At 37.4% G+C, this 11,320-nt stretch overlaps 1 protein-coding gene across 1 annotated transcript in view; it reads right to left on the reverse strand.

Moving 5' to 3' along the window:
- Positions 1 to 11,320, reverse strand: part of LOC145446720 (uncharacterized) — an 89,217-nt gene that overhangs the window by 63,356 nt on the left and 14,541 nt on the right. The window contains exons 41-68 of the mRNA XM_080325072.1: positions 10,971 to 11,053; positions 10,759 to 10,912; positions 10,613 to 10,695; positions 10,401 to 10,554; positions 10,265 to 10,347; positions 10,051 to 10,204; positions 9,903 to 9,985; positions 9,690 to 9,843; positions 7,982 to 8,064; positions 7,769 to 7,922; positions 7,625 to 7,707; positions 7,410 to 7,563; positions 7,273 to 7,355; positions 7,063 to 7,216; positions 6,895 to 6,977; positions 6,682 to 6,835; positions 3,914 to 3,996; positions 3,701 to 3,854; positions 3,554 to 3,636; positions 3,344 to 3,497; positions 3,208 to 3,290; positions 2,995 to 3,148; positions 2,850 to 2,932; positions 2,637 to 2,790; positions 2,402 to 2,484; positions 2,186 to 2,339; positions 1,966 to 2,048; positions 1,751 to 1,904 (exon numbers count right to left, since the gene is read on the reverse strand). Coding sequence (XP_080181198.1) covers positions 1,751 to 1,904; positions 1,966 to 2,048; positions 2,186 to 2,339; positions 2,402 to 2,484; positions 2,637 to 2,790; positions 2,850 to 2,932; positions 2,995 to 3,148; positions 3,208 to 3,290; positions 3,344 to 3,497; positions 3,554 to 3,636; positions 3,701 to 3,854; positions 3,914 to 3,996; positions 6,682 to 6,835; positions 6,895 to 6,977; positions 7,063 to 7,216; positions 7,273 to 7,355; positions 7,410 to 7,563; positions 7,625 to 7,707; positions 7,769 to 7,922; positions 7,982 to 8,064; positions 9,690 to 9,843; positions 9,903 to 9,985; positions 10,051 to 10,204; positions 10,265 to 10,347; positions 10,401 to 10,554; positions 10,613 to 10,695; positions 10,759 to 10,912; positions 10,971 to 11,053 — 3,318 coding nt within the window. The remainder of the gene's footprint in view (positions 1 to 1,750; positions 1,905 to 1,965; positions 2,049 to 2,185; positions 2,340 to 2,401; positions 2,485 to 2,636; positions 2,791 to 2,849; positions 2,933 to 2,994; positions 3,149 to 3,207; positions 3,291 to 3,343; positions 3,498 to 3,553; positions 3,637 to 3,700; positions 3,855 to 3,913; positions 3,997 to 6,681; positions 6,836 to 6,894; positions 6,978 to 7,062; positions 7,217 to 7,272; positions 7,356 to 7,409; positions 7,564 to 7,624; positions 7,708 to 7,768; positions 7,923 to 7,981; positions 8,065 to 9,689; positions 9,844 to 9,902; positions 9,986 to 10,050; positions 10,205 to 10,264; positions 10,348 to 10,400; positions 10,555 to 10,612; positions 10,696 to 10,758; positions 10,913 to 10,970; positions 11,054 to 11,320) is intronic.

Raw genomic sequence — 11,320 nt, forward strand, 5'->3', positions numbered from 1 at the left:
ACACTTAAAGGTATTGTCTCCAAGCCATTGAGAGATAGAGGCCAAAGCATGCTAGGCCTTAGACGCGATAGTTGGCCAGCGATAATATCTTTTGTACCCGGCGTATTGCAGATGCGATTGTGTAGGCTTGCGACGATATCGTGCACAGCACACCAAGTCAATGCAGATGCGATTGTGCAGGTCAACGTGGTATAGTGCGCACCGGGCCTATTGCAGACGCGATTCTTCAAGCCAGAGGAACTAGGCTTGCTGAAGACGAGATAAATCAGGCCAGTGAAGATTGCCAAGCGCACGGCAATGAATGACCTAATTTTGCGACCATCTCAACAGGAGATCGCGTCGCGCGATATTATGCACAGACGAATCTTGCTAATTGGCAACACGCTTCTCGCTAATTGGTCGTGCTCACCGGGTTACCTCGCTCACATAAGCGGCAGTAGATAATCTCGTTAACATATTTACATCGCGATTTGTTCGAAATAGCACAATTGACGACCATGCCGATACATGGCTAACGGAATTCTAGGTATGCCGCATACCTACAAAAATGTCTAGGTATGCGCTGCATACCTTGCATACCCAGGTTCGGCGCCCATGTTTGGAACAATAGGCTATGTAAATACATCGCTTGATTATTTCACTGACGTTTAATTATATTTTCACCGGGTCAAATTTTTCAGGTGATTGATTTTTTTGGAGTCGCCAAAGCTGAGTTTTGCTACGGTGCCTTGCATACGGGTCGGTTTGAGTACCGTATCTTATACCCTACTAATTTCAAGGAACTTGTCCATAAATGGAAATTTTGAGTGTAACTTTTGTGCAAAATGAATGCGACTTTTTAATGCAACTTTTGTGAAAAATAAATGCAACTTTTCATGGATTTGACTGCAACAAAAACTTGCCCTAGTAATCAGACTATACCAATAGGCAGGTTCTGCGCAATATATAGCTGGAAGGCAGAAGATCAATGTACTGGAGAAATAAAATCGTGCATGCGACAATACTTCATTGCTGCAGATTGAGATTTACCTCTCACAATCTGTAATAGTTGGCGCTGTCAAAATCTAAGATTGCCAACATGATAATGAATTTGTAAATTTTACAAATACTCAGCTATTGACAGGTATTATTTCATGCTAACACCTTGTCTTCCTGTCTAACAATCTCTGCAATCCATCCAATTTCCTATGATAGGATGAAGTAATTATATGTTTCTATTCAGGTGCCTCATATATTTTTGTGAAACTTCATGACTATCTTCTTTGGTAAACTAATGATTCTACTGCCTCAAACAGTTACAAAAATCGAGAGTGACTAATGTACTAGGAATTACATATTAACAAGGTAGTTATAAGGTGCACACTCCACAGCCTACAATCTGCACGGAACCCATACAAAATTATTTCTTTTAACTGAAATAGATGCACGAAGAAAATAATTGGAGTAATGACCATTTAAATAATCACCTAAAACATTATAGAGATTTAGTCTACCAATTACTGTCCAGCGATATAAAATAATATACCTATATTTGTAATGCCCCTAAAGAATGACATCTACAAAATTCGATTACAAACTGTCATAATTCACATTACGTCACACATTCACATCATGCACTCATGGTATGCATATGCACAGATCGTGCATATGTATATCGTGATTCGATGTGTAGGCCTATCCCGCAAAAACTTCAAAGACAGAAATATAAGTCCTATTCCTAATTCATTCATTTGTCATTGAATAGTCTTACCTTATATCCATTGTGCCAAGTTCTTTCAAGCGGGAAGGCGAGAGCTTCCTGGGATACTTCTGCCCTTGCCAAACACAAGAAGCGATAGACCATATCGTAACGTAACAGTTAACAGGATTCGGACCGTAGTATGTTGTACAATTTACAGGATAAACTGTCACCAACAAAAAATATTAATACCATATAACTAAATTAGACCGATAGCTAATAACTACCTAGACCAAAGCAGTGCATTTGACTTGTGCTATCACCGTTGTCAGACATCCTTCTTGTCGTGTTGGTCTCATTAATCACTTGCCTGTGATCAGTGAAAGAGTATGTGTAACTTGACGTATCTTTATCTTCGGATATAGATCTAGGCTCATTTAATTGTAGGCTTATGTTGTGTGCAAAACATCATGTGTAACCTACATAAAATAGCAATTGTTAATGTACCTTAGATTAAGGGAATCGATACGAGCGTGTTCTGTAGAATCCAATTTTGTAGGATAACGTGTGCCTACATCCAGGCATTCGGCAGTTTCCCATATTGTTTCCAAACATTCTGTCGGGTGCGGACCATAATACTTCAAGCAGCCATCAGGATATACTGCATGAATTATCATATTTTTTATCAGGATCAGTATTTAAAATATGATTACGGATAATAACCCATTCCAAAACACTTGATTTGATGAGACACGTCGTTGCTATCAGCAGATATAGCCGAGCTGTTGAACAGATCCAGAAGAGGCCTGCATGTAAATAATTAAATGTCGGTAAATTGATATCATGTAACATAGTCACAATATCATAAAATTTCCGTTGGACAAGGAAAAGTACAAGGCAATTCAATTACTCTTAACCAACATTAATCATTGAAGCATGCAGTTTTGAAATATCTCACCTCAAACCCATACCAGTGAAAGAATTTACTGCAGCAGATGAAAGCTTCGGTGGATATTCACTTCCTTCAAGCAGGCACCTCACCATACCCCATAATGTTACAAGACACGGAATTGAATGGGCCCCGTAATATGTATCACATCCGGAAGGGTACACTATCACACAAAATATAAGTCCGATATAGAATACTTGTTTAAAATCAAATGAATCTCACCAAGTCCGAAACAACGCAATTGACTAGTTCTGTTCCCAGAATCTGCAGTTGATTTGGTACCGTTGAATTCATCAATGATTTGACTGAAAGACCCAATGATCATTTGAGTGATCAATTAGAAATATAAAAAAGAAAGTTCACAAACCGAAGATTCATTGAATTGTGTCTTGTCAATTCACTGGAGGGTATTTTTGTCGGATAGGCATTTCCTTCTGGTATACAATGAGCATAGTCCCAGAGCGTTTCCAGGCATTCCACGGGATGCGGTCCATAGTATTTTGTACAGTGTGTTGGATATTCTTAATATACAGATACTTGGAAATCATTTTTATAATCCAGCAACAGATTCGAATTTTACCCATGCCAAAGCAATATGTTTGACTCACAAGGCTTCCAGCATCAGCCGATAACGCAGTTGTATTGAAGAAGGCAGAGATTTGTCTGTTATATGTATACCTCAAGCAAGTGATAAGTTTTCAACATTAGGAGCTCACCTAATGTTCCATGTGTCAAGTTCCTTAAGTCGGGATTTTGCTAGTTTTTTGGGATATTTGTATCCTTGGCTTACACAAGTAGCGGTTGTCCACATAGTAACCAAACAATCAACAGGATGAGGACCATAATATTTTATACAATCCTCTGGATAAACTGAAATGAAAAATGTAACAATAAATACAACCATGCTGGAGTTAAATGGCGCTTACCAAGACCGAAGCATTCCATCTGACTTTTACTATCTCCACTGTCTGATAATCGTCTCGTGCGATTAGTTTCACCAATCACCTGCCTGTTGCATGTTGGCATATGTTGAGGATTAAAAAACGTAATTTGCAAAACATTATCAACATCACCTTAGATTTAGATCATCTATACGTGTGTGTTCGGTAGAATTTAATTTCGATGGAAATCGTGTCCCTTCGGGGAGGCACTTAGCAGTATCCCATATAGTCTCCAAACAAGTGGTAGGATGTGGACCATAATACTTCTTACAATTATCAGGATATTCTGCAAAAAAACAACTCATGCACAAATAATACTAAGAATTGATGAAAGCATATACATACTCATTCCAAAGCACTTCATTTGATGAGACACATCTCCATTGTCAGCAGAGATAGCGGATTTATTGAATAAGGCAATAACGGGTCTATAAAACAATAGCAGAAATTTTAAAGTGCGACAGTACATATTGATATATAATATAAACTAGGTTATTCAGTATGGTTTGACCTTTCGGCCATCTCTAAAACGGTATGCGCATTGTGGCATTACAAACTTACTCACACTGACTTATGAAATGGACCAAGTTAAACAAAAACAACCATACAATCGTTATTATCAAATTTCTGACCATTGGCACAATCAGGTGACAGTGTATGAAGATTTTAAATAGCCGGATGAAGTTGAGGATAGCATTTTACAGTAATGGAAATTCTGGATAGTGTAACGGAGTTAATCTATTACCAATAGAACCTTATTGGCTTCGTGGTCCCCTTTGGACCGTTAAGGGACACTCGCGGACCCCCAAGCTTTAGCTAAAATTTTGCTCTATTATCGTGCAACCGTCATCTATGTTGTCCAAATATTAACTATAGGTTAGTGCTAAACAGCAGCAAAATGACCCTTCTTTGAAATAAAATCATACTATTTACATCGAAATTGTGAAGACTTTTATTATTTCAAAGCGAATTCTGTGGCCCCATTTCTCGAAATACACTGCTGTGTATCGAAAATCTGCATCGTCGATATGACATGAGCGAGCGCGGAAAATCCATTTATTTCCACAAAGATGGGTGTTGTGTTGGCGAATGTATTAATGTGTCACGCTTCTCACGTCACATTTTTATCTAGCAGCTCATCTTGAAGTTACTCTGGAACAGCCGCTATGTAGATCCCAGGAGACAATGAAATTTTTTGCAAATTAATTTATTCCAAAACCCCAATAAAACATCTATAAACAGCAATATGTTTTTATCAGTAGGCTATTGACAACATAGCGATTAAAATGAGTTTGCACAACAGAACATTTCGTCTCAGACGGTCATTCTGTTCAAGTGACCCCTGAAGTTTTAACTGTTATGAAGCGAAACTGCTTTATGATTTCTCTAATTTAAAAATATACAAATTAGGTTTTCACACATTTTGCAATTTGGAGGTTCTGCAGACCCCCAGAAATTGCTTTGCGGATCCCTAGGGGTCCGCGGACGCCCGGTTGAGAATCAATGCAATAGATGGATAAGTCTTTAAGATGGATGGTTAGTAGTTTCACAGAATTTTAATACTGTAGTAGAGTCTGGTAAACATTTAAACAAATGCTCGACAGTGAACATACGGGAGATGCTCAGCAGGTCAATGAGTCTACAAGAATAATTCACTTTATTGCCTAGATGTCTGTTGTAATTTTAAAATGAAAGGCAAAGGTTTTAGTCTTGGCACAAGCACGTTTCCAAGTATTGGAGTTTTTTCTGCGTTCTTTCTCACCCGAGTTGCTGTTTATAGAGAAGCCTTACAAAAACGCCCAGAAGGATGTGAATAATGACACCAACAGGAGAAAGAGAGCCGTAGAGAACAAAAGTAGCAAACACAGAGATCATGACCACCATCAATCAATGTCACTGTGACATCAGGCTTCAAAATCAATAGTAAATTGATAGTCCGCACATGGTCGTTTCAACTTCCACATGGCTGTTCACTGCAGCACATTGTATAATACGTGTCGCAAGTGGATGGAAATAACAGTAGTGTTTGTTGGATTTTGCAACCGCAGCGAGCATTTGATCATTTTGAAAATGCAAGGTTTATTGTTCCATGAAAAGTGACAGCCGACAATGCTGTGCGCTTTCAATATCAGTTGAGTGACATCTGACTCAATTTCAGTAGCGAACAAGCACATTCGAGTCACGGCATATTTGAGTCTCAATGACGATGATGGCTGAGGTTAAACTTTATTGATTTAAATAATATATGTCAATGTCATAACAATGTGTCACTCACAATGTCTCTCTTAATTCACCATTTACTTGATCAAATCAATATTTACAATGTGTAAATCAGGGGTATCAAACTCAACTGACGTCGAGGGATTGATTCAACAATTCAGATCGCTCACGGGCCGCACCAAAATTCCTTAATCCCAAAATACCTCAAAATCCATACTCTAGGTTTTCATTAACCAGCCTATATACAGAATAGTATAGTACATTATATTACATATCATATGGATTTTATTCTAGCTTAGCATTCTTCGCAAACATTCTAATTAGAAATATTGCAATGATTGGGCGGCTGAATACAGTTATAAACCAATAAAACGGTACCTCTAACGATGACATAAGTTGGCATACTTCTATGCTTCTTTCGATTTAGTGATATTTTGGCAATAAACCTGTGTATGCATTGTGAGGAAGGATTTAACTGTAAACGAGGACATTGGAATTTGCTTTGTATGATTATAACGCGATTCGGTTTCTCACAAGGCTGGAGAGCTCTATTATATATTCAATGTAGCCTGCATATTGGGGTTTTGCATCAGCGTTTTCGCTTCTGTGAATGACTAGTTAATAGTAGCCTTGAAGTACTACTTATTGGAAGCAAGACCTATTTCTTACCAAAAATATCAACATTTGTTGGAAATGAGGCTGGATAACGCACAAAATTTTAAATCTTCTCAGAATTGCTTCGTGGGCCGTATGTTTGACACCCCGGGTGTAAATGAAATGAACAGTATTCATGTCAGTCAAATGAGTTGTCATTATGTTGATTTGCTACCAAGTAAGTGATTATACACCCAAAATGAGTAACAATGTATAGTAGAGTCGGAAATTGCATTTACCTCAAACCCATTCCAGTAAATGAATTGATAGCTTTTGGTGCCAGTTTCGGTGGATATTCAGTTCCTTCTGGAAGGCACCTGACACTACCCCATAACGTGATGAGACAGGGGTTCGAATAGCCACCATAATATGTGTCACATCCAGAAGGGTATTCTAACGGGTAAAATCTTGAAAATAAATACACTACCATATGTAAACTGAGGAAGTCTCACCAAGTCCAAAGCAACGCAGTTGGCTAGTCCTGTTCCCAGAATCAGCAGATGATTTGGTATTGTTGAAGTCATTGATAATTTGCCTGGCACAGCAAAAATAATCATATGAGTATTCAGTTAGGAATATTCATCAAATTCATTGATATTTTTTGCAGAATATCGAATTACCTAAGATTCATGGAATCGTGTCTTCTCAGTTCTGCGGAAGATATCTTGCTGGGGTATGCATCTCCCTCATATATACAATGAGCATAGTTCCATAGAGTTTCGAGACATTCTATGGGATGGGGACCATAGTATTTTGTGCAGTGCTCCGGATATTCTAAAGACAATTTCTAATAGCCACCAGGAATGTAGAAATAAATAAATAAAAATTACCCAATCCAAAGCAATAGGTTTGGTTTACAAGACTTCCACTGTCAGCAGATAGTGCAGTTCCATTGAAGAAACTGGATATCTCTCTGTTACATGTGTATGTTGAAGAGATGGTAAAGATCTGATGAGCATGATTTCACCTAATATTCCATGTATCAAGTTTCTTCAGTCTTGCAGAGGAGAGTTTTGTTGGATGTTTGTATCCTTGGCTGACACAAGTAGCAGTTGTCCACATGGTGACTAAGCAATCAACGGGGTGAGGACCATAATACTTGATACAGGAATCCGGATATACTGATATGAGAATATTGTCAAAATTATATCGGGAATCTAGACACAAGTTAATGTCGAATACCAAGACCGAAGCATTCCAGCTGGCTTATACTATCTCCATTGTCAGACAATCTTCTTGTGGTATTACTTTCCCTTATTATTTGCCTAATGTACGGTAGAATTTGATTATTGATTAATGTATATCGACAAATAGGATTAATCGCACCTTAGATTGAGATTATCTATTCGGGCATGTTCAGAGGCATTGAGTTTGATAGGAAATCTCGTTCCTTCTGGGAGGCACATAGTTGAGTTCCATATCTTTTCCAAACATTTCGTAGGATGAGGACCATAATACTTTTCGCAGTGATCAGGATATTCTGTTCGGAAGCAACTTATATACAAATATTTTCAATGAAAGCGTAAATGATATACTAACTCATTCCAAAGCATTTCCATTGATAGGAGACGTCACCATTGTCAGCGGAAATTGCCGAATAATTAAAGAGCGCGGTAAGAGGCCTGCATAGCAATCGATCAAAGTTTCATAAAATGATTGTATTCAAAATAAATAGCCACATAAGCTGTATATTATGCAATTAATTAAAGCATGGCTTGTTGGTAAAATTGTAACTGATATGGTCATCCTGTTCAGCACGATCAACAGCTGTATATGAAAATAAGAACATGTGAGCATACAAATATGTGTTATTTTAAATTATGGTATTAAAATGGAGCCTGTCCTTTGATATTTGAGGCCAGGTCATGGTATGGTATGGAATTGAATGAGAAATTTCCATATTCCATACCTGACTCAATCGCTCCATACCATATTTGATACTTTTCCCATACTTTCCCAAGTTGCACAGCACCTTTCAGAAAACATTCTATTTTCGATGCTTGGAAATTTCTGACATTTATATTCCGATTATTTTGGATGATATTATCCATTTAAACGGCCCAATGCACCAATTCTAACCCCAATTTCTTTGTATCATATGTCAGCAATGTAGATTGACAAATCATCGAAGACAGAAAGTAAAATATATACCAGGTTATTTTGGAATCTCAAGAAAAGATCATGACATTTAAAACTAGTGTGGCAACGCCATGCTAATACGGAGATATCATCCACAAAATATCAAAAAAGAAAAGCATTGTCCCGTTAAGACATATCTTGGAAATTAATTTCACAACATTACAATCATTGTCGGTTTTGCGACAGCGGATCAAATGTCCCATTCCTTTGGCAAGGTGTGGGTCATATACTCATTAGCTTCCTTAATCAACAGCAGGCTCTCCATTCTTTCATCAAAGATAATCAGACTTATTGAAGTTGCAATTCGTGTTGGAGGCTGTCATAGTGTGACGTTGCTTCGAGACAAAGCCAAATATTTTGAATTAAAATGATGCTTATGTCAAATATATGTTGTGTGATGGTCATCTGAGCAAAGAGCAAGAAATGACCTCTAAATTCAACAAATCGATTTTAATATCCACCGCGAGTCTACAATTTTAAAACTGTTCTTGGTAGTTTACAGAATGGAAGTTACACATCGTTGAACCGATAAGGGAAATATAAGCTGTAAGATCGAGAGTGGTCGAATATCATTTTATTTTATTCAGATTGGAATAACTATCGTTAATATTATTTGGTTCATATGAGAATTATAAAACTTTTTTCTCTTTATATAGATGTCGACGGGCGTGGGGGTCCGAGTCGGACTTCGAGATAAGAACATAGACTTGTCGGTGAATGATTTTCTGAGGTATGAAATAAGAAATTAGAAATTTCCATACCATACCTGCACTAATCCATATTTCATACCGAAATTTCGTTCCATACCATACCATGCAACTCCTTGGTAAATTTTATGTATGAATATATAATAACTATTGTAAAACATTGATCCAAATGAAGAAGACTAATGAGGATGTATAAAAGTAGGGGGAATAAATGAATGGAACCTATATGACATACAAGAAATAAATAGGAGTTTCAATAAAACCAAATAAGCAAAACGTACATAAAAGCTTTTACCATGGCATATGCTAATTATATACCAATATACTAAGCAATTCTATTTAACGTTAAACAAAAGACAAGAACAATATTGACAAAGTTCTGAAATATAAAAATAGATCACCTCAAACCCATTCCTGTGAACGTGTTGACTGAGGTTGGAGTCAGCTTTGGTGGATATTCCGTTCCTTCTGTAACGCACCTGACACTATCCCATAGTGTGATAAGGCATGGGATTGAATAGGCACCATAATATGTTTCACATCCAGACGGATATTCTAACGGAAGAATATTGATAAATAAATCCACCACCATATTCAAACTGAGTGAGTCTCACCAAGTCCAAAGCAACGCAGTTGGCTAGTTCTGTTCCCTAAATCAGCAGAAGATTTGGTACTGTTGAATTCATTAATGATTTCCCTGACATGACGGATGATGATAATATCAGAAATCAAATAGGAATATTCAAGATACCATATACCAACCGGAGATTCATTGAATCGTGTCTTGTCAATTCACTGGAGGGTATTTTTGTCGGATATGCCGTTCCTTCCGGTATACAATGTGCATAGTCCCAGAGCGTTTCCAGACATTTCAAAGGATGTGGGCCATAATATTTTGTACAGTGCGTAGGATATTCTTAATATATAAACTCTTGCAAAAAATCCTTAAAAATCCACCAACAGATCCGAGTATTACCCATGCCAAAGCAATATGTTTGACTCACAAGGCTTCCAGAATCAGCAGATAATGCAGTTGCATTGAAGGATGCAGATATTTGTCTGTTATATGTGTAACTCAAGCAGATGATAACTTTTCAAAAGTAAGATCTCACCTGATGTTCCACGTATCAAGTTCCTTCAGCCGTGAATTCGATAGCTTTTTAGGATATTTGTATCCTTGGCTGACACAAGTGGCAGTTGTCCACATGGTAACCAAACAATCAACAGGATGAGGACCATAATATTTGATACAATCTTCTGGATAGACTGAAATAAATAATGTTAAAATAGTAAAAAAATCATGCTGGTGTGAAATAGCACTTACCAAGACCGAAGCATTCCATCTGACTTTTACTATTTCCACTGTCTGATAATCGTCTCGTGGTATTAGTTTCTTCAATCACCTGCCTAATATGTAATAGCTTATATTCAGTTTGAGAAACGTAATTTGCAAAAATAATATTAATCTACCTTAGATTGAGATTGTCTATACGAGCGTGTTCGGTAGAGTTTAATTTAGATGGAAATCGTGTCCCCTCAGGAAGGCACTTAGCAGTATCCCATATTGTATCCAAACAAGTGGTAGGATGTGGACCATAATACTTCTTACAATCATCAGGATATTCTGCAAGAAAAAACTTGTGCACAAATATTACAAAAAAATGCTGAAAACATACACATACCCATTCCAAAGCACTTCAACTGATGAGACACATCTCCATTATCAGCAGAGATAGCAGAGTTATTGAATAAAGCAATAACAGGTCTATAATACAACAACAGAAGTTTTTAAGCACAATGCTATATCAATCTTTCAATAGTAAATTTGTTATCAACCATGGTCGGACCTTAAGGACCACCTATATCACCAGACTGTTTAGAGTCAAGTGTACCTGTTTGATGCTGGTGTGATCAGACTAGATGACCTTCACGGTCTTATCGATCATTCCTATCTAATACCGAATACTGTGCATGCATATTTTCTGTACCACCACCACTGCCGTGTGTTGTGTATTTTGGTTGGATGAAAATA

This window comes from Botryllus schlosseri, chromosome 9 (genome assembly GCF_051294905.1).
Source record: "Botryllus schlosseri isolate E-star chromosome 9, Bs_hap1, whole genome shotgun sequence".
Taxonomy (NCBI): domain Eukaryota; kingdom Metazoa; phylum Chordata; class Ascidiacea; order Stolidobranchia; family Styelidae; genus Botryllus; species Botryllus schlosseri.